Here is a 25759-nt window from a genome sequence, read left to right as displayed (position 1 = left end):
GCTTCTGTGTTCGTGAAAGGGGATTGCCTGCCACTAGACTGCCATACCAGTTCCCTTGCGCCTGTCACTCATAGCGTTCCCCTGGTGACAGGCGCCCTTCACAAAACAGCCTTTTAGCTTCTGCCTGTTTCTCTTTTTGCTACAGGACCCAAAGATGATGGGATCTGCTGAGAAACAGATCCACCCAGTGGCCCCTTGCTGGCATCAAGGTATCTGGAAAGTAAAATAATTACTCAGAAAAATGGTAAGAAAAAGAGCTGCATAGTCAACAGGGGTATTTTTATACAGACTATGATACTGTCTGATGAATTCTCTCTGTACCACATCAGAGTACACCTTACTAATGACCTCGGCACTCCTGTCTGTCACATGCACTGTTTTCCTCTTTTTCTCCTGGAACAGTGCTGGGTAAAAGCCAAGACTTGCCTCGAATCACCCTTTTGAACAAGCAGAACGGCCTTTCTATTAATATATTCCTTTCAGAAAAATTTTAATACAATTGATTATATTACGAGTTTTTTTTCCCCTTAACATTCCATTGTATTTGGGTGAAATAGTATTCTTCTTGCCTTCATTTGATCTGGTGGTTCCCCAAACTCCTATTTCAGGCATTTACGTTCTCTCGGGATGGTTTACTTTCTCAGGTGATTAAATTCATCCATTAGTCATTAATATTAGTTTTACTGACAGAGAGTTGCCTTTTCAAGTTCTGCGTGTACCTTACTGATTGGCTTCACGTGCCAAACAAGGGACCCAGTTCTCTTCTAATCATTATATCCTTGTATTTATTGTTATCACATCATCATCATCAAAACAACACTGTAAAAAGGGGCTTTTTTGTGTGTTAAAATAGAGTGATCGTTTTAAAACTTAGATAATACTTGCCCCTTCTTATTAACTAATCCTTCAATGGTTTCCCATCCTAGTTGGAATAAAATCCAAACTCCTTACCATGGTGTCGTGGTCAGCGACTGGTATTGCCAGCCTGTCCTCCAGTCCCCACTCCCCTTCTTTTGGTTCAGCACCCTGAATTTTTTAGGGGGACCCACTGTTCTCACACTATTAGTGTACACTTCCGATGGAACAAATCCTCTCCCTAGCTCTGAAGTGGGTGCTTTCTCTAGGATTGGCCAGTCAGCAAGTCCCTTCCGCTGGCCACAGTGAATGGTTCAGGGACAGATACATGTTCCAAGTTGGCCCAATGAGGATCAGGTCTGGACATGTTGCAGCAACCATCGGAAGACTAGTGCAGTCTTCCAGGATGCTAAACTGCTAGAATATACAGCCGAATATTCTGTTCTCCACTCTCTGGTGACATTTATGCCACATCTTGCCTTCCTGGAAATGAAGCAAACCCAGAGGCAAACAGAGACAGGAGAGAGACACAGATGACCGGTGACACCATTTGAACTCATTTCTGTCTGCACTTGATCTTTTCAGAGACCTGAGTGATCCCTTTTTTCCCTCAGGCCAGTTTAAATGGTATTCTTTGGAGTTTCCCTGGTGGCGCAGTGGTTGAGAATCCGCTTGCCGATGCAGGAGACACGGGTTCGTGCCCCGGTCCGGGAGGATCCCACATGCCGGGGAGTGGCTGGGCCCGTGAGCCATGACCGCTGAGCCTGCGCGTCCGGAGCCTGTGCTCCGCAACGGGAGAGGCCACAAGAGTGAGAGGCCCGCGTACCACAAAAAAAAAAAAAAAAAAAAAAAAGGTATTCTTTGCATCCACAAAAGTCCAGACTATTCCCATGGCCTGAATGGTCTGACCCCCTGCCTACCTCCCCACCTCATCTTGGGCCCCATTCCCCCTTATTCTCCCTACATGACAGGTGTTCGGACCTTCTGTCAGTTCCTAGAAAAAGCCATGCTCTTTCCCACCTGAGTGACTTTGTTCTTACTGTTCTCTTTCCTCCAGATGTTCTCCAGGGCTCTTCCTCCACTTTCAGATCTCAGCTTCAGTGCTGCCTCCTCAGAGGCTTTCCTGACTGTCCACTATAGACCAAACATGCAGCACACGCTCTCACACACTGGACTGCGAGTTCCCTGAGGGCAGGGGCCTCGCATGACTTGCCCAGTGTCGTTATCCCAGAGCCTGGCACTGTGTCTGACACACAGTAAAAGCTACCGAAATATTGGTGGGCGCGTCCCTCGAGTGCTCCTTGACTTGTTCTGCTCTTCGCTCTGTCTATAATTCCCTTTCCTTCTTTCTTTGGATAATTGACTTCTTATATCAGTCTCAACCCAAATATCATCTTCTTGGAAAGACCGTCCCTGATCATAACGACTAAAATAGAGGTCCCCTCACCCCAATCCTCTATCACGTCACTCAGTTTCATTGTACTTACACCCTGAGATTATCTTTTAAAATTTTTCATCTATTTATTTACTTATTTTCTCTCTTCAACATAAGCTCCGTGAGGGCAGAGGTTGTGTTTGTCTCATTCAAAGCTTCATTCCCAGCACCTTCAGCAGTGCCCGGCTTACAGTTTCCCAACAAATACATATTGACTGACTGAATGAATGAAAGCCAAGCAGTCATTTGCGTGCTCTGCCTTATTTAATCCTCACAACAATCTTGTGAAATAAGCACTAGCCCAGTGCTAGTCTCATAGTACAGAGAAGAAAACGAAGTCTTACAGAGGCAATGTCATTTGCCCATAGTCACATAATCAGTAATTTGAGAAGCTGGAATTCAAATCCAGATGTGCACATTCTACAGATGACAATTCATCGTCTACCTCTCAAAATATCTGTTTTATTATTCCCAAGGTGGGTTTGGAGATCGCAGCTGGGCTCCAAGTAGAAAACTGGGATTCCTACTCCTGGCTGCCCCTCGCCCACGGAACTTATCATCCACAGGCAGAGCAGCTGGGCGGCTGGAGCTCCCGTACCCTCAGGTGTGTGGAGTGGGGCCTGCGTTGGGGGATTCAACACACACAAGGAAGCAGGAGAGTGCATGTTATTTTGTGGGCTTCCAGCTCCAGGAGAGAGAGCCAAGAAAGGGCTGACCTGGGTTCACACTCAACCTTTCCCCCAGACTCAGAATCAGATCAGGCTCTCTTCCCAAGGGGCTGGGGTCAGGGGAAGGGAGGGAGTGAGGGGTCTAAGAGAGAAAGGCAGAACTCTTTTCCTAATGCTTCCAAGAGGGCCAAAGTTCCTGTTTTACGGATGGAGGCAATAACACAGAGAGAGAGAACATTTGCCCCACTCAGCCCACCATTATAAAAGAAAACCCTGCAATTTCCAATTGAAGTTGGAGATGGGGTGAGGGGTCGGGGTGGGTGGGATGGGGAGGAATATTGTCTACATTAACAGTATCGAGGCTCAGCTCAGCCACAGCTCATTTAATCATATCGCTTCTAAAAATTGGCTCAGCACCTCTGTACTACCTTTCCAGTCAAGTTTAAACCTCTTCTCAGGACAAGGCCTTTCACTCCTGGCCCCTCTGCAGTCTCATCTGTTCCCCGGCACCTCCCACTGCTAGTGCCCCTGGAGAAGCCATTACGAACGTCTCATAATTCTTCACGTCTCCAGGCTTCTGTAAACGTTATTTCTCCTCTACCTGGCTGTTTCTTATACTGTACACCCTATATGCTTTCAAGAGTAGGCGGCTGACCGTGAACGGCTTGAAGGCGGAATAGGTTGTGCTCATCTCTGTATCCCTGGGCCTCTCAGAGTGGCTGCCCTCAATGAACACCGAAGTGTCAGCTCAAAGGCAACCTTTCTAGAATCCTTCCTGCTGCCTCTAGTTTGTGCTGAGGGGTCTCCTTCTTGCTCCCAAAGCACTTTAGCTCCTCTGTAATTATCCTTCAAATGCTACACTTTAAATGTTGTTTTTCTGGGGAAAGGGATGTGACTTGTGCCTCACCACACCCCGAGTGTTAAGCCACAGTACCTGGCACGTAGTAGGTGCTCGATAAATTAATTTTGAATGAAACGTCTTCTGAATGTCCAATATGGAAAGCGCTGTGCGAGGCACTATTACAGGGATATAAAGTTGTATCTCTGATCCTGGGGGGAAATGTTCACATATATGTTGTACAAGGCACTGTGAAATAACTTGAGGACAATGCTATAGAAATTTAAGAGGAATATTTCTGACTTGCTTAGGGTAGAAATTTTTACACACCCTCCCTTCTACCTGGAAATGGACTCTTATCTGTTAACTATTTTCTTAATGGTCTTAGAAGTATCTTTTGTGTGTCATTTTGTAAGTAGGTGGGGCGTACATAATAAAGAAAGAAAATAATACCCAGGTGACAGGTGTGAAGGGCCTCTGGTTGTGAGTTCAACACCACCTGAGAAGTTTGACTTGGGGTAAAGGGGTGTCTTTAGAGACAGCGGGTTACCCTTTAGAGACAGCGGGCTTTAGATTCTACACTGAATGAAAGCAGAGGGTGAGTCCTGGAAGCGGGTGAGTGAAAGTGGTAACCAAAATGGGTGCTTCCCAAGTCTCTTTGTTAGCCTCTGGGGCCAGGTCCACCATCTGCTCCCAGGACCCCCAGGGCTGCTGGGCACCTCCTGAGAGGAAGAGAAATGGAATACTCACGAGTGCTGGAATGTAGGACCAAGAAATCATCCAAACCAGTAAACAGAATAGCCAAATTATCTCCTTTCCCACTGGGAGCATTTGGTCTAACTTCTGATTTGTGCCTAGGAATTATCTGTCCAAAGTTTCGTTACGTCAGAATATTGACATTGTGTCGTTCTATAGGATAAGGGTCTAGCACTTGAGTTTTGTGAATGGTGCAGGGCTGCAGAACACAGCGCTTAACTGGGCCAGATATGTCTAAAACACTGAATTCTAATCCATCTATGAGCATCCCTGATCCTAGGTGGCCTTAAATAATCCAAGATGGAATTTTCCAGTATTCGGCAAGGTGGGGCATGGAAAAGCATGTCTGCTGTGGGGTTTCAACATAAAGGAGTTAAGAGCTGGGAAGTACCTCCTTGGTCAATATGTAAACTAGGCCAGGCTGACATCTCATTTTCCTTTTCTTCTTTTTTTTTTATAATCAGAGAGGAAGAGGAGAATATTGAACTTGAACAAACATTTTGGCTGGTCCAAAGGCACCAGGCCCTTGCTCTCTTTTAAGCTCATAATTCTCATTGCATCATTCATGTGGAAGTAATCACTGCTTTGTGAGGTCTCAGAAACGGTTTCCCTCTGCTTTTTAAAATTTAACTTTCCGTGTCTGTGTCTTTGGCACCCTCGGATGTTAGGCCACCAGAGGAAAGGGACTATGTCTTTTTGACGTTCGAGTCTCTTCAGCATCCAGCACCGTGCCTTGCACATAGTAGGTGCGTTCAATAAATGCGTGTTAAGGAATTAGTGAATGGGTCCTTAGGAGGAAAGAATGAAGATGAAACATTTCTCTCACGACGAGAACGAATATTTCTCAGTTTATTTCAGATATGAATCAGCTACTCAGCGTCAATTGTGCTTCTGTATACACACCAGGTGTAGATACATGCTTCGGCTGAGATTGAGAAATTCATCTCCGGAGAATAATATGGTGGGCGGGGATCTGAAAGCTCCGAACCGCGAGGAGGGGGCGGAGTCACAGAGAGTTGGAGCGTTTCTGTCCAATCAAAAGGAGACGGCAGGAGCAGGAGTGGGAGATAAGGGGGAGCGGGAGATCGCGAATCCTGCCCAGTTACACGAGCCAGCCAGCCGGAACAGCAGCTTCTCCGTTTAGGTGTTTCTGCCCAGGGAGAGCTGCCGATTCCGAGGCCGACTCCAGCAATGGCCTTTGCAAATCTACGGAAAGTGCTTATCAGTGATAGCCTGGACCCTTGCTGCCGGAAGATCCTGCAAGATGGAGGGCTGCAGGTGGTGGAGAAGCAGAACCTGAGCCAGGAGGAGCTGATAGCCGAGCTGCAGGTTAGGCGAGCGGGAGACAGACTAGGGCTGCGAGGCATCCTCCGCGGACACTGGCTGACCAATTCCGGCCCAGCGTGCCCCACCCTCACCCCCATCGCTGGTGTCAGTCTTGGGGTCTCCCGAGATTGGGGGCTGGGAAGGGGGGAGGGAGAAGAAGGAGGGAGGAACAAAGGGCGGCAAGCTGCAGGATGCAAACTTTCCGTTCCGTTTGCAACCGCGTGTTTCACGTTGGCATGCCTCCCGCCAGCATTGCAAAGTGCTGGCTGCTTCAGCTGGTCCTGCAGGCTGCCCGGGGGATGCCAGCGCGGCTTCCCAGGGCCGTTGCGCTCAGTGGCCCTGGCAGCCCGGCGCCGCCTCTCCCCACCTCCAGCGGGGGCTCCGGGGGAGAGGCGCCAAAGTGGCTTCCCTGCTTGGAGCTCAGGGACCGGCGATCCTTCCCCAGCCAAGCCCTGGCTCGCCCAGCCAAGTGCTGCTTTCCCTGGGGGGCCCCGGCGGAGTCCCAGCCTGTTCCGTGGCTGCTGGAGAAGCTGCAGGGAAGGCGGCCCGGCTGGAGCGGCAAACGCCATACCCGCCTTTCATCTGATGCAAGACTGCTGAGAGTTTTCACCGCCCCTCTGCCGCCTGGGAGCGCTCGGAGGAAAGAGGGGCGGGCGGGGGGCGCCCGAGATCTCCGCGCCGGCCACGCGGCAGTCGCCTCGGCCGCCGCTGTCCAGGCTTAGTCTCCGCCAGTGGGCTCGGAGGGGTCAGGAATGGCCTGATAGGACGAGATTCCGATCCCAAAGCCCCCAGGAAACGTATATTTCCTAGCAGATCTTTCTCAGGAACGTTATCACCGTTTGTGCAGTTTACTTCAGATCTTTCTCTAACTTGCTTGTAAAAATCCTGCGAGGTTTGGTGGCCTCTTCCTGCCTTATAACATTTATTTCGTGAACTCTTCACTCCAGTTTCTGCACTTCTTACTTCTGTAACTGTGCCCAGCGTCCAGGTGTCTCTACCCGACCCGTCCGGATGTATTCTCCCCTTCCCCCAAACTCCCACACCCCGCAGTATAGCCTCCTACCAACTTCAACCAGTCTCAGCGCGAATTCACCCTCTCCAGAGTCCCTTAAATCAAACCACAGAGGTGGCTACTGTTGCTTTAGCTGTGAGGCAATCGCATGGTCTTCATAACTGCCATTGTATCTCCTGCTGTGTTTCTCCATGGAACCCCTGCCGCTCTTCTCCCACCCCGTGGTACTGTATTCTGCCCCTGGCTTGTACGCAGAGAAGTTTCTGACTGGTCCCTGTCTTTTTTTTTTTTTTTTTTTGGCTGCATTGGGTCTTCCTTGCTCCTTGTGGGCTTCCTCTAGTTGCGGCCAGAAGGAGCTGCTCTTCGTTGCGGTGCTCCGGCTTCTTACTGCGTGGCTTCTGTTGTTGTGGATCACGGACTTCAGTAGCTGTGGCACGCGGACTCAGTAGTTGTGGTGCATGGGTTTAGTTGTCCGTGACATGTGGGACCTTCCTGGACCAGGGCTCGAACCCGTGTCCCCTGCATTGGCAGGTGGATTCTTAACCACTGCGCCACCAGGGAAGTCCCTGGTCTCTGTCTTAAAGAAGCTTGTCAGCTAGTTAGGAGCCTGGCCAACACACGGTGAGACAAGTGACCAGATGACACAGTACTTGAGTGCTAAATGAGACCATCCGGCAGCCTAGCCTTTGCCTCTCCATGGCGTTGCAAATGGAGAGAAGCGGGTGATCAGCCTGGACTCGGTGGGGGCCAAGGGCTCAGGACGTGATCCTTGGACTACCCTAGGACTGGATGGGGAAACGGCACCTCACACTTGTCACCTCCTCTTTTGTGCAGATGGTATCATGGCCTTGGCTCTGGGCCGTGGCCAGAAGGAAGTGGAGTGGTCTCTAGATTCTCACCTCCACCAGACCACCGGGTTGGGAAGAGTGGCCTGGACTTGGGGCTTCCCAGCTTTGTTATGGAAATTAAAATTCTGTACCCCGGGGGTAGGGTGGGTTGAGAGGGAGTGGTGAGTGTGGAATTGACTAGAATGGGAGGCCCTGGTCACTAGTGGAGGGTTTCCATGGTGTTGAGAGGTTGGCCGGGTGGGTGCAGGGAATCTGGGGCTGGAACTTGGAGGACGTTTTAAAGGCACTGAAAACTTCTGGCAGGAGAGGAGGGGTGTTTGTTGGCTACATTGTTGGATGGTTTGGGAGTGCCCAGTCTTCATGTCTGTCTTTGTAAAAAGCACTAGGTTCAGACTGCTGGTTAGTCTCCCTGGGCCACTGGAGGGTCCTCATATCCACACTTGCCTCTTGTTATTCTGCATGGAGAGGTGCCTGGGTTAGTGGCCCCTGCCCTCCCCTGTTTAAACCTTTTTAATACTGAAAGAAACTGGGGCCCAGTGCCTGAACCAGGCCTGGCCTCCGTTCCCACTCCTTGGTATTCTGGGCAGGCACAATTTATTCTCTCTCAGTCTGTGGTCAGGAAGTACAATCATCCCCCAGAACCATGCTTTTCAGACTTGAAGCAAGTCACAGCTCATTAGTGGGTGATGAAGTCCATTTAATGGGTCATGATTAGCATTTAAAAAAACAAAATAAGAAATATCAGAGAGCAATGCAGATAGTAAGGCTAAGTATTGTGTCACGAAATTTGTTTCAATTATTGTGTGTTTGTGGTGTGTGTGGTATATGAGTATAAAATCATAACTTAAACATGTGTTTCTTACTGTGGGTCTTAGTCAAAAGTTTGGAAAACACTGGCTTGGAATAATAAAGCATCTTGTTTGGAACTCAACTAAACTCGTACTTAGACTGTGTACCCCTCTTCTATCAGCAGATGTCACATCTTAAATCAGCCTAATATGCAGGAACATTGAAATCTTAGCATGTATTGGTGGCTTTTAAACTTTGACCATGGCCCACAATAGGAAATTCATTTTACATTATAACTCACTATACACACACATATGTGTACACACATACACTAAAGTTTCATGAAAGAATACCCTTACTAGATGTGTTGTGTTCTGATATTTTCTTCTGTTTCATTAACTAGCAATGCTAGTCAGAATCCTCTAAACGCACGCTGGGAATGCATTTAATTTACTGAAGCACCTTTGTATCTTTATTTCAGAATTTGAAGAAAGGATAAGAAGGGAATAAAGTTCGATGCAAGAGTCCATGTTTTGAAAGGCTCTCTTAAAATGCAAATTTCTAGCCTTTACACTAGGATTTGGTTTGCAAGAGTTAAATAACCATCTACTTAATCAGGATCACACATATTGTGCCAAACCGCGCCCACCTGCATTCTCTATAGCTGGGGAACATGATCTGGAGAGGTTCTCTGACTTCTCCTGTGATGTAAGTCAGAAGCAGGAGCACTGCTAGAATCATCCCCAAGGCCAAGCCTGTTCTTGGGAAAGGAAGCATGTGTGAACTTGAGGAACGTGAATGGGTTTCCACTGCTGAGTTTGCATAGTTTGTCCGGAACAGCTATAAATCCAGCAGAACAGTGGCCTGTTGTTTTCCAGCTCTGAAGCAGCTGTGGGACTGGGAGTGGGGAGGAAACCCAAGTGTAAGCAAATGCCTGTTCCAGCCTGCATTCTTTTTTTTTTTTTTCTGTACGCGGGCCTCTCACTGTTGTGGCCTCTCCCATTGCGGAGCACAGGCTCCGGACGCGCAGGCTCAGCGGCCATGGCTCACTGGCCCAGCCGCTCCGCGGCATGTGGGATCCTCCCGGACCGGGGCACGAACCCGTGTCCCCTGCATCGGCAGGTGGACTCTCAACCACTGCACCACCAGGGAAACCCCCAGCCTGCATTCTTATACAGATAGAGCACGCACAAAGCAGACAACAGTAGACAGCAGAGTGGGTGCAGTGTTGAGATTCCCACTGCGGGAGTGCCAGAGAGGACCTTGTGGTGCTGCAGAAGAAAGTTATAATCACTGCAAACTGCAGGGAAGATGTGGGTGGATTTGCAAAGGACTGCGGTTTGCATAAGTAGAGGAGAGGAGTGGACTGCAGGGAGCCAAGTCTCCGAGGGATGACGTGGGGCCTGAGAAGGGGACCCGGCCTGGAGTGCAGGGCTTTTGAGGGATCAGCGGCAGCTAGGTTGGTTGGCACACAGGCTCTCAGTAAATGCATGCTGGTTGAATGAATTCTGGTTTTTTTTGTTTGTTTTTTTTTTTTTTTTTTTTCACACCGTGTGGCTCAAGGTATCTTAGTTCCCTGACCAGGGATTGAACCCACGCCCTCAGCAGTGGAAGTGCAGTGTCCCAACCACTGGACCACCAGGGAATTCCCTTGAATGAATGAATTGATGATGTGTTTGAATGAACAGGAACAGGGGTAGTTGAGGGTGTAAAGGGTCTTGAAAGCCCGTGAACTCTGGCCACAGGAATGCCCGGATCGTGTGGGACCAGCGTCTGCTGAATGGGAGTCTGCAAAGGCAGATTCCCACTTGGGATGGGTGAGCTCTGCATGTACATCTGTGCTGGTCTGACTGGAGGCTCTTCAGACTTCTTGGCTTCAGAGAAAGCTGGGACACACCCTTGAGGGAAAAGTAGAGAGAGACTGCAGGATAAATCTCTGTAAGGGAGATCCTTCCACAGAGAGAGGTCGTGCTTGTTAAAGAAAAACGCCATGCTGTTTCTGGGCTTGTCCTCGGGGTCTGCAGGAATGGGGTGGACTCCTGGGGAGTCTGCATCCTCTTCTACAGCGGGTCTGTCCTGTGGGAAGCAGATTCCCAAGGTTTGCGGAAGGGCTGGCAGCTTTGGAGCGAGCATTCTATCCAGAACCACAGACACAAAAGGCTTGGAGTGCCCGTGAAGGGTCCTCCATCCAGCTGTCTGCGGTCTGGCACAGCCCCCAGCCAGTGGGGATGCATGAAGCATTCATGCCTCCAGAGAAGTAATGCTGCAGCCTCTCTTGAACAATCATCCCAGTGTTGAGAAGCCCTCCAGATCTAAACAGGCTGCGACGTAAGCTTCATTCCTCTTCTTCCATCCGTGGAGAGAAAAGAACTCTGTGCTCGCTCTGCATGTAACTTGTCCAAACTGGTTCCAAGGCTCTGGGCTTGCACACAGGAAACACAGTGTGGGTCCTCACCCTGGGAGCCAGATGCCCATGGCCTTTCTCTGTCTCCAGAATCCGTGTGGTGAGGAGGGAAGAGAGAAGGTTCTCGTGGGAGAACCCACGAGCTGGGTGCTCCACTGGGGAAATGCAGCGTGGCTTACAGGTGTCAGATCAGATGTGGGAGGGACCCCAGGGGCCATCTGTTCCAATGCTCTTATGTTACAGAAGGAGACCAGGGTACGGGGTGACATGACTTGGTACAGTGACCCAACTTGTCATTGCCAGCCCTAGGCCTAGAACCCCAGCCTCCTGGTTCCCAGCCTGCTGCTTGTGCAGTGACCCTTGCTGCTTACCCACCAACCTGGGACAGCCAGCTTGGGACAGAGTGTGTATTTGCTCACCTGCTCCATTTCCTGGGGATTCTCATCGGGTGTTTGGCAACAGTATCCTTATTCTGCAGAAGATACCACTGGATTCTGGATGAGCCTAAGGAAGATTGTCCTGGGGTCTGGCTTAGCCCAAGTATAATGGCTGTGATGAATCCACAAAGTCTGATTTTTCACATAGGTATAGTCTTAGCCTTATATTGGCTGGTTTTCCAAGTAGCTATGGACAAGTTTAATTATTTTCTGCCCTTCCCCTTACTTTGGTTTCTGTTTTAGGAAATGTTTTTCTTTTAACAATTTGTCTTTTATTCACTTCATGTATTCATCTATTGAGTGCCTTCTGTGTACCAGGCATAGGGGCTTACAAAGTGGAATCCAATCCCACCTCTTCCCATCAGTAGCTCCGTGTCCAGTGGAGGAAGTGATGTCCATTGAGCGGGGCCAGATATCATGCCAGGCGTTGTACCTTCCTGTCTCATCTCTTCCTCACACACTTAAGGAGGGCGAAGCTCAGAGTCATAGCTTGTCAGGGCTGGAGCTTGGATGTGAACCCAGGCATGAGTGATCGCGGGGGCTTTCAGATGCGTGTGCATAAACGTGCCTTCCTTTCCCTGAATGTATCCAAAGTCAGCCAGCCTGCAGGAACTCCCACTTTGGACAGAAGGGCTTTACGAGGTCTCAAAGACCAACTCTGTGGATCCAGGTGTTTCTTCTTCTGCCTCAGGACTGCGAAGGCCTTATTGTCCGCTCGGCCACCAAGGTGACCTCTGATGTCATCAACGCGACCAAGAAGCTGCAGGTGGTGGGCCGGGCTGGCACGGGCGTGGACAATGTGGATCTGGAGGCTGCAACAAGGAAGGGCATCCTGGTCATGAAGTAAGTCGTGGAAGTGGTGGGGTGGTGGTCCAGGAGGCCGCCCGCTCCAGGCCAAGTCCAGAGAGGGGCGCAGCACTCACCGCTTAGCGGTTCCCGGGGTTTTGACACAGAGGCTCTCTTTGTAATCTCAAAATGCTTCACAGACCTGCCCCCAGATGCTCGCACGCCTGCAGCCTGGTTGGGGAATCAGAAGAATGCTGGTGGATTTGTCTCAGTCCCTGCTTCAGCCCTGCCCTTCCCCCTCGGCTGTTTCATCTGGAGCCGGGTTCTGTCGGCTCTGCTTGACTGTGGTCTCCCTTGTGCAGCTGCATAACCTTTGCTAGCAGACGGACTCTCCCATTCTCTCTTCCTCACTTCCCTGCACCCTTCGGGGGCCGGGAACCCAGTTTCTCTTTACTCCAGGGCCAAGAGGGAAGGGGTCCCCTTTAGAGCTGTTTTTGCAGAAACCCAGGGCAAAGGTCATGGCAGCATGCCAGCACTAGGCAACACTCATTTCTGGCTCCGGTCTGGCATTTAAGTGGTGTGGCAAGGTTAACCCCTTCCACTCCTCTGTCCTCGAGCCTTTCCTCTTCCCTCGGGAGCCTCAGTGTTCTCGAGACTTTCCCCTCCCTTCCCTCCACTTCCCTCCATAGGGTAGGGGTTAACCAACCCAATCGTCTGCCTGAGGTCAATATCCAACAGACGAAATGTTAACCAATAACCCATCCTCCAATCTTGCGCTGGACCCAGAGGCACCAGCCCCCTGGTCCCCGCACCTCTTCCTGTATCCCATGTAGCCTGGTCATTTGCTGGGCGAGTCAGGAAGCCAGGTGTTCTTATGGAAAGACAGACTCTGAGAATCCTTTTTTTATTTTTAATTTTTATTTATTTCCTTTTGAAAAGTTCTGGATTTTCAAGGGAAAGAAACTGTTTTCTTGGTCTACTTTATTTTTTTATTATTATTATTTTTTATATAGCAGGTTCTTATTAGTCATCAATTTTATACACATCAGTGTATACATGTCTGAGAATCCTTTTATCTTGATTTTTAACTTTTTAAAAATAGGATCTCTTGACCTTTTTTCACCTTATAACCTTCATTTCCAGAGAAGAAAAGACCCAGTAGAGGGAAAGAAGGGTGAACACGTGTGTTAATAAATTATTCCAAGAGCAACAAGAAAAAGCCTTTGAGAAAAGAAAAATAGTTTCATGGGTATTATCTCTATTTTCCTTTCTGTAAGATGGGTAGAGTCAACATTACCCTATGATTCAACTTGTGAGGATGATTTCTCAGTGCAAAACTTGTTGAGAAATAGGAGGAAAAGTCAAACAGGACGAGATAAAAATATTAGCTTTGTTACTGAAAAAAAGACAGGTTGGGCAAATTGATAAAGGTCTGTGGGCAAGGGGCTGACCTCTGTATCTGTCACGGGTACAGCCTCAATAAGACTGATGGCATGAAACTAACACAACAGTGTAAAATCAACTATACTCCAATAAAAAATTTTAAAAACAAGATTGATGGCATGGAACAGCAGGGATTTGTCTTTCTGTAGGCAGGTAGATCCTAAAGTAAGAGGAGAGAGAGAAGGGCTGAGCCACACGTGTCTCTCCCAATCTATTGAGATACTTCTCTGGCCCGGGAGAAGTGAGTTTAGGTAGAGAGATGAGTGTGTTTCTCGAATGGAGGTCCCTCCGCAGGAAAACATAAAGCCAGGGCAAAGGGGTTTTCTTCCAGACCTGGGGTTAGGGCAGGAGTACATCACAGAACCCAGGGCAGTGGCGTGGTGTTAGGGGTTTTCACTAAGAACAGGTAAGTTCAAAATGTTGGTGAGAATGTGGAGAAAAGGGAATCCTCGTACACTGTTGGTGGGAATGTAAATTGGTGCAGCCACTGTGGAGAACAGTTGGAGGTTCCTCAAAAAACTAAAGAAAGGACTACCATGTGACCCAGCAATTTCACTCCTGGGTATATATCCAAAAAAACCAAAAATGCTAATTCTAAAAGATAGGTGCACACCAACGTTCATAGCAGCATTATGTACAATTGCCAAGATACGGAAGCAATCTGAGTATCCATCGATAGATGAATGGATAAAGAAGATGTTTTATATATATAATAGAATACTACTCAGGCATGAAAAGAATGAAATTTTGCCATTTGGATGGTTTTGGAAAGCATTATGCTAAGTGAAATAAGTCAGACATAGAAAGACAAATACTGTATGTTATCACTTACATATGGAATCTAAAAAATAAAGCAAACTAGTGAATATAACAAAAAAGAAACAGATTCACAGATATAGAGAACAATCTAGTGGCTACCAGCGGGGAGAGGGAAGGGGGGAGGGGCAACGTAGGGGTAGGGGGTTAAGAGGTACAAACTATTAGGTATAAAATAAGCTGTAAGGATATACTGTACAATGCAGGGAATATGGCCAATATTTTATGATAACTATAAATGGAGTGTAACCTTTAAAAATTATGAATCACTATATTGTACACTTGTAACTTATATAATATTATACATCAACTATACTTCCATTTTTAAAAAAGTAAAAAAAAAACCCATAAAACTAAACAAAACAAACAAAAAGAACGGGAAAGCTTATGGAGCGGGAGAGAGAGCACAGCGTGCACTAGTCTTTCCACTGGGACAGGAGTGGGAATCCTGGGTCTGGCTGACCGATGTCCCCCATCTTTTTCCATCTTTAGCACCCCCAGTGGGAACAGCCTCAGCGCTGCAGAGCTCACCTGTGGGATGATCATGTGCCTGGCCAGGTAAGTCCCTGACTTCTGAGCAGAGTCACTGTCTGTGGTCTGTCAATTATTATGACTCCCTAAGCAAACTGACCCCGAGAAACTTAGAAACACTTCAGCTTGGTGACATGCAGGCTGCTAAGAACCTTCAAGGCCGTCAGTCCTCAACTGAACATTCGTTACACTGGTTCTGGCACACCAAGGTCAGGTGGCTTCTCGGGTTGTTTGCAAACACACAGGATGTGCATGAATCTTACTGTGTTGGGTGGTAAAATGACTGTATGAACACTGCTGTTGAACAGGCAGTGGGTCAGTGGGAAGGGCAAGGAGCCAGTGGGAGGGCAGGAAGATGCTCTGGGTCCCTTTGCAGATCCGCGGATCCTTAAACCAAGGAACCCAGGCAGCCAGGACCCCTCACGTCACTACTCAGGCCTGAAACCTTCTGGGGCTGAGAAATGATTCCTTTCCCTTCTCAAGACCTGTTCTCCTCCCTGCTGGGAGGGGATCTGGGGGAGTTCACCTTTGTTCTAACTCTTCCCCAAGATTTCTACCTGAGATCTTAGGTATTTACTGATATTCACTTGTCAGTGAAGAGGAGAGGAGGTTGGAGAAAGGGAAGAACAGGGAGAATTGCACAGCAGGAGGGACCCAGCCCGGAAGGGATCCCTAAGCTGGCTGTGTGGATCTCCTGGAACATCTGCAGAAGTGTTGAGGCCTGATGCCCTGGTGTCACTTGTGCTATTAAATTCAGTGGTGGTTTCTTGGGGGCGTGAGGGAGCGATCCCAGTGCAGCTTTCTAATTCTCTCACTTTTTTTCTGGAGGTGGTGTTTCCCTTGCGAGTCAGGAATAATCTTCCTATTCCAAGACCAGCTTTACTTAAAGGAGTAGGCAAAGTGGTATGACTTAGGGGAAGCGCCCTGTCGCCAGCCACTCATCATGACCTCACTCATCATCAAACCCAAGAAAGAAGCACCCTGTGAGAAGGAATCACCAGTCTCTCATAACCCCTGTGTGCTGGTTTAATCAGACCACTTTCCAGGCAGGGCAGCGGTAGAGGGGGTGGGAAGTGTGCACGGTAAAGTTGAGAGCATTGGGCAATGTGGGTGGAGAGCAGGGCTGAATGGGCCTCACGGTGGGGGACTTTGAACAGATTTTGCCTGTTCCTGAGGTGCTGGAGAAGAACAAGGGCACGGAAAGAAAGAGTGGAGAATACAGCAAATGTTGATTTCACCATTGTGCCTGCTTTATTTTCTCTTGTAAGTCGGGCCGGCCTCCGTATAATTCTTGGGAGGTCCCTTGCCCATGTCATGGTCCTCCCCAGATGGCCTGGTGAGGATCCCGAAATGTTGAAACCTGGGGAGGCACCACGGCCAGCTGGGTGGAGCGCCCAGAGGGAGGGTGTGAGGGTTTCCTGTGCTCCGTGGTGCTGCACGCACATCTCTGAGATGGCATCTTGCAGTCAGGTGGGCAGAGGTCGGGAGGCCAGAGCCGGGGGCTCTGTCTCACTCGGTCAGAGGCATCTCATCTGGCTGGCTTTGCTGAAGGCGGAGCACTTCCTCAAGGCAAGTCATTATCCTAAATGACATTCCTGAAATGAGGCCCCATAGGCCAGAGCAGTGAGATGGAGCTTCTTCCATGAACTTGTTATGTAAGCTTTGTTGAGTTTACCCATGAGTTCTTGGGACTCTGATCGTAGAACAGATTCCCATCAACTTCACCCTCAGATGGAAGTCTGTGTCCTGGTAACGTGTAGACAGGAAAGAATGCTTTTTATAAGAAGTCAGTGAAGTGGAAATACAGGAAGAGTTATCTTGGAATCTCTTCTCTCTCACACACGCAGACGTGCACACACCTCTGAATTTTGTGGCCGGCAGGAACGCCTGCATTTAAATACTTGGGAGGCTAACTGGTGGGGATGTCTTCCTTGGCTTTGAATCGATTGCGCTACTTCTAGTTGAGTGATGCTGGGCAAGGTATTTAACCCCCAGTGGCCACACTCCACCCCCATGCAGTTGTGAGCATTAAATGACCTGATGTTTAAACATTGTTTCTTGTCTCTTCCTTTCTAGCTTCTGGAGAAGCCTGGAGGGCCATGTCCCACATGACACATCTTGCCCTCTGACCTCTCACATTGCCCTAACTTCCTTTGTCCTCTCCAGAAAACACATAGAGACTCAGACCTCCATGTTGACCAATAGGAGGAGATAAGCTGTGGAGAGAGTGTGTGTGCGTGTGTGCGTGTGCGTGTGTGTGTGGTGGGACAGGAGGTTGTGTGGTTGTTGGAAGTGTCTGTACTACACCACCCGCCCACCCCAGTCTAGCCTAACTCTCAAGGGAGAATAAGTATTCAGCTGTCCCTTGATACAGTGGAAGATGTTGTAGGTTATGGCTCTGGATGGAATAGGAAAATGGAAATTCTTGAATTTCTGGAACATTTGGTGTTATCAAAGTCTACCAATACCCCATTTCATTATCCCTACAAACCCTGGAAGATTAGCTATTGCTTTTTACATGCCCAGAGTCACTCAGGCTGATACTCCAGCCACTGAGATGGACTCAGAACCTCCTCCCAGACACCTAGCTGGAGACAAATCCCAGGGCTCCAAGTCAGGTCTCGCCCAGGGTTTCCCCCTGCTACCCTCCCTTGACCATCCTCGGTGTTTCTGAACCTAAGCCCCCCAGACCCAGCTTGAGCTTGGTTCCCTGGGGGGATGCCAGGCAGAAATAGTGGCTGTGCAGCCCTCACATTGTGCCTCCTTCCTGGGCTGGCAGGGTCTGGGTGGGCCCGCTGACTTTGTCTGTCCTTGCAGACAGATTCCCCAGGCGACGGCCTCCATGAAGGATGGCAAATGGGAACGGAAGAAGGTGAGCAGCCGGCTTTGCCTCACCCCACCTGGCTGGGTGCCCGAGGTCCACTCTGGGTGCTGACTTCCACTTCTTCACCTGTTTGCAGTTCATGGGAACAGAGCTGAATGGAAAGATCCTAGGAATTCTTGGCCTGGGCAGAATCGGGAGAGAGGTGGCCACCCGGATGCAATCCTTCGGGATGAAGGTAAGAGGTCACCAGACCACTTTGATGTGGGGCTTCCCATAGCAATTTTGGAGGAGGCAGATTTGCTTGAGAGAAGCTAAAGGCTTTGCCCTAGGAGGGCCTGACCCCCACTTTAGAGCTCCTGAGTGAATGGGTGGCAAAGCCAGGGAGGGAGGGAACATTGGCCTGCTGATCTAGACCCTTGAATTCAACATCTGGGAATGCTTGGTGGAGGTCCTTCAGCTCTGGGGTGAGTAATCGCCTTGAGTCCCCATGGAGCTGAGAGGGGTCTTGTATCCTGCCCTTCCTTTCCTCCTCTTCTGCGAGGGCCTCCCTGTTTTGCTGCTTCTGTCTTCTGTGATAATTCAGAAAACAGGAGCAAATTTATAACCTTAAAACAGAGCAATTGTCCATCCGTCTTCTAGCTCCCCTCCATAGTCCAGAAGAGATTGAAAGGTGCTTGCCTATACACTGTGAAATGATCATGGAGCCCACGGTGGCCAGGAGACCTCACACATCTCTCAGAAATCATCCCTGACCCCCGCCGCCCACCAGGGCTCTCTCTTATCCTATGCTGGGAGCTCAGTAGTTCTTCTGGTTGATGGAGGGTTGTCATCAGTAGCAGTGCCACCCCCAGCCCCTGGGGCCAATCCAGGAGACCTTGCCGAGGCGGGAGGCCATCCAGCCAAGAGAGGAAGCCCACGGGACTGCCCAGGTGGGCCAGAGAGGTGTAGCAGCTGGGTCGGCTGGTGGCCGTCTCCATGTTTCCTGTGACTGTTGAGGGAGGGATTGTGGGTTCAAACTGCAGCCAGGAAAGCTTTAGTTAAACATTAAGGAAAATGGTTTTGAAAATCAGATCATTTCAGTTCTAGAACAATTTACATAGAGCTGCTATGGAATTGTCCCTTTTTCCCTTGCTCTTTCTTTTCTCTATGTCCCTCCCACCTTCATTGCGTTAGAAGAGACTTTATAGATTAACCCTTAATTTTATGTCGACCTTTGGAGTTTGTAAGTTTTTGCTAAGGGCTCGCAGTAAATGGACGATGGACAAGAACCAGGTGGGCAACCCATTGTACCACAATCCACATCTTCTCTCCCCTGCCTCTACTTCCCACCCTATTAATTGAAGTCAGCCAGACATCGTTTCCAAGCCTCCGCACTGGGAAGGGCGGGGACCTTTTTCTGGCTCCCTGTGAGAGGTGGTTGTGGCCCAGCAGGATCCATTGATCGTGGAAACAAACCAAAGCCACGTCCTTTGTGCAGGGGTGGTGAGGTGCCGTAGCCACAGGGAGCACTTTCTCCTTTTTCCTCATCGGTGAGGGATCAAGGTAAAGGTTCAGCTCATGAAAAATTCTGATCATCTAAAAGCAGGGGTCAGGGTGAAGTAAAACTCGGGGCACAGGTAATCAAACAGGTGAGCGTTTCATCGATGACACAGTGACTTTGGGATGGTTGCCAGGCCCAGCAGCCGTTCTGTCACGTGCACTCAGCACACCAGGCTCTTCTAGCTCAGGAACACTCATTGTCAAGGACTTGAGACTTTGGCAGTGACTTAGGTCAGACAAGAAGTCCCACCTCATGTCTTGAATAATTGAAGTGATGGATAAGATAAGCTTGTCTGTTCCTTTGGCACCACTCAGCTACTTAACCGCTGCCAGGGCTGCTTCCTAGAGGCACAGAGGGATGTGGGACCTTGAGCATCAACAGCGGAAGTGACTGACAGGGCCCAGCTCAGAGATGCCTAGAGCCTGCTTATGAGTGTTGATCTGTGTCTCTGGCATAACCCTCACCACATGCCCACACGTTTTATTCCCAGCATGGTTTTGAGGATGTGGGTGCCTTTTTGTGTGTGTTGCAGCATGTAGCTGCTTCGTTGGGGGGTTTCTTCTGTCCAGATGTCTCTGGAGGGTTGCTCTAGACCGTCGTGCTTCTGGGACATGCTCTTTGAAAACCCAGAACACACCTTGGGATATCCCCCCAACCCCAGCCCCTCAAGAGCAGCCTGGCTCTGGTCCTTTCCCACTGGCCCAAGTGGTGTCTCTTTGTGCTCAGCTGCTCACTTTGACCCAGCTCCTTACCATGTTTCCAGGTCCCAACACATTCTTAATCTCGTCTCAGGGCAGCAGATCACTGACCTGCATCACCTGAACCTCGGTTCATGTTCAAGCAGTTGTGGAGAGCAAGATTTTCTAAAGGGCAAGGAAGGAAGATTCTTGAGCAAATTGTAAAAGAGATGACTTCGCATCCAAACAGGACGCCATCTGATTAGCGTTTACGAAACACAAGTTGTTTCAAACTAGTCTTGGTCTCTCTTTGGAAATCAGTATTAAACTGGTAATATCATGGGACTCCCTAGATGTCATATATCTTGACTATTTAAAATTATATTGTATTCATGTACTAAGTCAGTGCATTCTCATAAAAACTGCAATATAGATAGAGGTCTCCTAAATGACCACACCAGTCAGAGTTTCCTCACAGGTAACGTCGGTTTGATCTGTGTCATCTCAGATTTTTTCCATGCATTTATATGGAATGCATACAGTTCTATGCCTATAGAGGAATTCTATTTCTAGAGAGAATGGAATATTGTGCATGTCGTTAAGATAAAAACGTACGTCTTGGAATAAATAGATTTACCGTATTTTAAAACTGTTGCATGGAATTCCTTTGTAGGGATAAATTGATTTTGTTTGGCTATTCCCTCCTTGATGGACATTTAGATTGTTTGCAGATGTGGACTTTAGCAAGCGTTGGTGAGGTCTTTCATGATACCCTCGGGGTGAAGATGGAGACCGTGAGCGTGGTGCTAAGGGTTTAGTAACTGGTTGAAAGAGGGATCCGAATCAGTCTGTAGGGAGATTGTACAGGATGGTGCAGGGCTCTGCCTTGTCCACCATTCTCATCAACAGCCTGGATGATGTGTCATTTGTGGATGACAGGAAGCAAGGAGAAAAGTAGTTAATGCTTAAAAGTGCAGAAGCAGGTCCTAAAAGACATTCGAAGTCTAGAATAGTTGGGCACCCTAATAGGAACTTTGTTTGGGATACATCAGTGCCCTACGTATGAGCCTCCAGAGCAACTAGACTTGGGTGTAGAGGTGAGTATAAAAGGCTTTTTCTAGGGGAGGAGGCCTTTGTTTGACAACAGGGCAGTGTGGTTAACAGCGAGTGATATGATTGATAGAAAAGTTTATGTGACTTCCGGCAGCATTAAAAGAAGTATGACATTCAGAGCAAGGGAGGTGACATTCTTCATGCTGTGCACTGATCAGCTCTTGTGTGAGTATTTGAGCAGTCAAAGACCCCAAGTTCTGGGAGACTGTGAAAGCTTTGGAGACAGGGTGATGGTGAGGGAGCTCATGTCTGTGTTTCCTAAGAAAGGGCTGAAGGCACTGGGGTCACTGAACCCATCAAGACTTGGGAGTCACAGTGGAGGCCTTCAAATAGCTAAACAGAAATCTTATAGAAGAGTCACACTCTCTAAGAAGCAGATCCAGGGAGGACCACTAGGTGTAAGCTGGAGGGGCAGAGCTACAGAGCTGGTCCCCAGTAGAATGAATGGTCTCAGGAGAGAGTGAGTCCCGCATCTCTGCAGATAGACCTGCAAGACAGGATAACCACTTGGCCAGCATGTGAAGAGGGCATGTGAACATAGACGCAGACGCCCTGTGAGCCCTGATGTCTGTGAACATCCATCATCCCAATGGGCTACCACTTTCTTTATTCTTTTTTTTTTTTTTTTTTTGCGGGACGCGGGCCTCTCACTGTTGTGGCCACTCCCATTGCGGAGCACAGGCTCCGGACGCGCAGGCTCAGCGGCCATGGCTCACCGGCCCAGCCGCTCCGCGGCATGCGGGATCTTCCTGGACTGGGGCACGAACCTGTGTCCCCTGCATCGGCAGGCGGACGCTCAACCACTGCACCACTAGGGAAGCCCCCACTTTCTTTAAACTGTGAAATGGTCCTGGCAGTGAGTTTACTGTGTGGTCCTAGGCAACGGTGTCCAATTATTAAGGACGGGGTTTGCTACAGTAACTTGGGAGAACAACCTAATTAAAGACATAGAGTGGACCAGTAGTCGTAGGGGACACTGAGTAGTTCTGGCTGGGCTGGCTCGGGCGAAACAGCAAAGCTTGTAGAGGTTATCTTTATCATCCTCTGCGCTCCTGGCACCTGGGGTCTTATCGTGTTCCTGATCTGTCACCAGGCTGTTTATCACTAATTAGGCTGCTAATGGACAACTATTATCTGACCCTCTCTAAGGTATCAGGATTTAAACTATCCGAAACGACTCTTCGGATAGTTTCATTTTGTTACAAGGAAAATGTTTTGATGAAACGTGTGTGCAAAAAAAAAAGTGTAACAGATGAAACCATGGTTTTCCCCGTTTTTCCAACATGCCCGGGGAAAATGTCCTCCCTAAGCAAACCGGACTGTGAAAGCAGGGAACCGTTCATGGCTTTCTCTTGTGTGACTGAACAGGCATCAAAACAGGTGGACAGTTTTCATTTTCACCAATACTGAAAAGTGTAACTGATGCAGGACCTCTGTCTACCATTCTTGCTCCAAGTGACAACAGTACCTTCTCTTCTAGGGTCATGGAACTCCTCCAGACTGGGGAAGTCTCAGCTCCTACATTCTAAGCCCCAGTATTACTGAGCCTCCTTGGCCTCGTTTTGAGTTTATACTTCAACATAATGCTTTCAGATATATGGTGGTTGGGTGAAAACGATTTCCCTGGTAAAACTGTTACTTATATAAATGTGCAGAATAAAAGCTATTAAATAGTTTTAAAAAAAAAAAGGGCTCCCTTCAGATCACAGAAGCTGTAAGGAGAGACCTTCTTGGGCTCAGATACTGGGGGTGGACCACCCCTTTCCCTTCCTTTCTTTGGGACTGTCTGGTCACTTAAGGAAGGGGGAGCTTAGCCAGGTGGGGATCGGTGGGCGAAGAGCCCACTTATGCCAGCACAGGCCTAGGAGGAGCCTTGGTTTCCACCTTAGAGCAGCTGCTGTCCTTGCTTTGAGCCACAGGTGCAGATGTGGGTTTCAGGATAATTCTGGCAGCCTGCAGCCCGCTTGTGTTCTGAATCATTTGGGTCTTACACTCTGTGATGTTCTTTCTGCTTGAAGCTTTTTCTCAATCGTGTTGCTGGATAACAGGTTATAACTCTGGAGGCTCAAGGCACTCAAGCTGGCCTGTCCCCTAGAATGGGTCCACAGGCCCCAGCCGACCAGGGGCTGAGCCTTGCGCTTTCTTTTCAGGGTTTTCTGTGAGGAGCAGACCAGCATCTCTTAACAGTTTCTTTGCGCCTAGGGTTGTGATGAGTCTGACGTTAGCCCAGAGGGATGGACGTTGAACCCGAGGCACCAGTTGTCCCCGATTCTTTCAGGTCCTGCTAATATTGACTGAGCTCTGCTGTGTTAGATACTGTGTTTGCAATGACCCTCTGGGGTCAATATTATTAACCCAGTTTTACAGATAAGGAAACTGAGGCCCAGGGAGCTTATGTGATACGCTCAAGATAATAGGACGAGTAAGGGGTGGAGTCCAGCTCAGACTCTGGGCCTCCTGAGTTCCAGTCTGGTGCTTTTTGCCCCACTCCACTGCCGCCGTCTTTATTCCTGATCCCTGCTCGTTAATCAGTCCCTGCCCCGTGTCCCTGTGCTCAGCCATTTGCGGGACAGGCGGCTGCCATCTCAGTCTGGTACCTGGAATTCCTACTGCCCTAGAGCAGTGATGTTCAAATATTTTCCGATATAGAATAAGGACCTGAGGCATGGGCGCAGAAAGAGAGCAGGTGGTGGGGCTCTGGGCCTTCACCTCTGCACCTTTGAATTGATCTGGTTTTATCCGGAGTTTCTGTGTAAGGTTTCATCGTGTTGGGGGAGAGCACCAACGCTAAGCCCGAAGATTGGCTCTGGGGTAGAGAGGGGGCATGACTGTTAGGCTCCCCTGTTGGAATCCCTTTACCTTGAAGGCCTTCTTGCTCTCCTCCGTCCACGGTCAGCCAGGGGACCGGAAGCAGCGTGCTCAGCCTCCCAAGGCTGCCTTCTAGGACGGCAGCTAGGACGTCACCCGGGAGCTCCGCTTGAAAACCTAGGGTTCCTCTGCCGCCCCAACATCAGGAGTCCTGGGACAGGGTGAGGTGGGGCATCCCTTTGCGCAGCTCCCCAAGGCTCCTCTCTAGGAAACATAGATGTGTGTAACCGCGAGTGTCCTGATTTCCGCACGTGAGGACATCTGACCTAGCCAGGATACATTAGGACGTGCCTCGGGATTGGTCTCCCGGGCCTGCTATCACCCTTTTTATCTCTGGCAACGTGGTCCCCTGATATAAGAAGCCCAGCCCTTAGTTGAGCTCAGCTCCTGTCCGCCCTGGGTATTTTGAGTGACAAATGAGAACAGGGTAGAATTCTTCCCTGCGGTTGTCTGCAGATGAACGAGGTACTGTTTCTCTGTGAAAGAAAGCTGAGTCGGGGCCTGCTGACCGCTGCGGCAGACGCTTATCCCTCCTCTTCCCCCCACCCCACGCCGTCCACTTCCCTTTAGACCCAGGCAGCTGCAGCGGGGGCACTGGGCCAGGCTTGGCCTGCAAGACCCTTCCTCCTGGCAGCCCCGTGCTGCTTCTTGGCTCCTAGGAGCCCAGAGCCAATAGAGTTGTGTGAACCCCCTCCATCGGGCTTGGCTGTGTGACCTCCGTTGGTGTCCCTACCCTCTTCCCGCTCCACATGAGGAAAAGTACATCTGGCTTAGAAATGAACGGGGCCGTTGTTCCAACCAGCCTCAGAGCCCACGGACAAAGACGACTTGTGAGGACAAGGGCAGGATCCTCTCCCCTCCCCTGGGCGTTTCATTCTCCCCAAGAGAAACGAGGAGGTTACATCTGGGGGAATGGCCACGTGGGGCTCGGGCGGTCCCGAGCTCACGATCCGGTAGGGCGTCTGGGAGGCAACCTCTTTCTCCTAAACCTCTGCCGGAGGTCGGAGTGGGACCCACCCGGCGTTTGTTGTCCCACAAGGCTGATGATGAAAAACGTGACCCCAAAGCGACACCTTGTTCATAACCGTTTTCAGTTTCTTCTCTGGGAGTGCTGACTTGATATAGCAATCTTCTGTGCCGTTATTTTCTAAAATAACTTGTATATTTCCCTAATTTCAAAATAAATTCATGATCCGTGGGGGAAAGTTAAACGAGCGTAGGAAAGCATAAAAGAGAAAAATTAATCCTACCACCTAGAGATGACCACTGTTGAAGTTCTTTCTTTGTTTTTGTTTAATCCTGGGCCAACTCAACATTTTCTCAGGGCTAAGGGAGCTTTCTTTTCATGGAATGTTGAATTGTTGGAAGTCAGAGCAGGGGTGACTTTGAAATCATCCACCTGCTTCTTTACGTAGAGTTGAGGACCCAGGTCTGGAGGCACTGACTTGCACCTTGACACACAGTCGACAGTGAATGAGGCAGGACTCAGGTCCGGCTCCTGGTTCACTGGTTCAGAGGCCGTATCCTGGGTCCTGCCAGCCTGCCCAGCTCAGTTGGCTGTCCGGCCTTCTTGAGGACATCCATGCCTTTGAGACATGGACCAAGCCCATGGAGAGAGCCCTGGGAAGGCTTCCTGGGCAGACCAGGCAGAAAGTTGGTAGGTCTTTTCTGTTGCAAGAGGTGGATGCTTCTCGCCTGGTGGCATATGCATCCCTGCTGCTTGTGCTGCCTTGGCAACCTTTAAAGCATTGTCCCTGCTGAGAGGGGTGTGGCTGACACCCAAGATTCTTTCT

General features: G+C 49.4%; 1 protein-coding gene across 2 annotated transcripts in view; it reads left to right on the top strand.

Annotated features, from left to right (window-relative positions):
- Positions 1-5639: 5639 nt before the first annotated feature.
- Positions 5640-25759, top strand: part of PHGDH (phosphoglycerate dehydrogenase) — a 31002-nt gene continuing 10882 nt past the window's right edge. The window contains exons 1-5 of one of the 2 annotated variants that reach the window (XM_019919667.3): positions 5640-5881; positions 12060-12211; positions 14906-14971; positions 17762-17816; positions 17905-18003. In XM_019919667.3, coding sequence (XP_019775226.1) covers positions 5744-5881; positions 12060-12211; positions 14906-14971; positions 17762-17816; positions 17905-18003 — 510 coding nt within the window. In that variant the 5' untranslated portion in view covers positions 5640-5743. The remainder of the gene's footprint in view (positions 5882-12059; positions 12212-14905; positions 14972-17761; positions 17817-17904; positions 18004-25759) is intronic. The other variant, XM_004319638.3, reaches the window with a different exon arrangement.

This window comes from Tursiops truncatus, chromosome 1 (genome assembly GCF_011762595.2).
Source record: "Tursiops truncatus isolate mTurTru1 chromosome 1, mTurTru1.mat.Y, whole genome shotgun sequence".
Lineage (NCBI taxonomy): Eukaryota > Metazoa > Chordata > Mammalia > Artiodactyla > Delphinidae > Tursiops > Tursiops truncatus.
The sequence above is the reverse complement of the archived record's forward strand: the minus strand, read 5'-3'. Positions and strand labels throughout refer to the sequence as shown.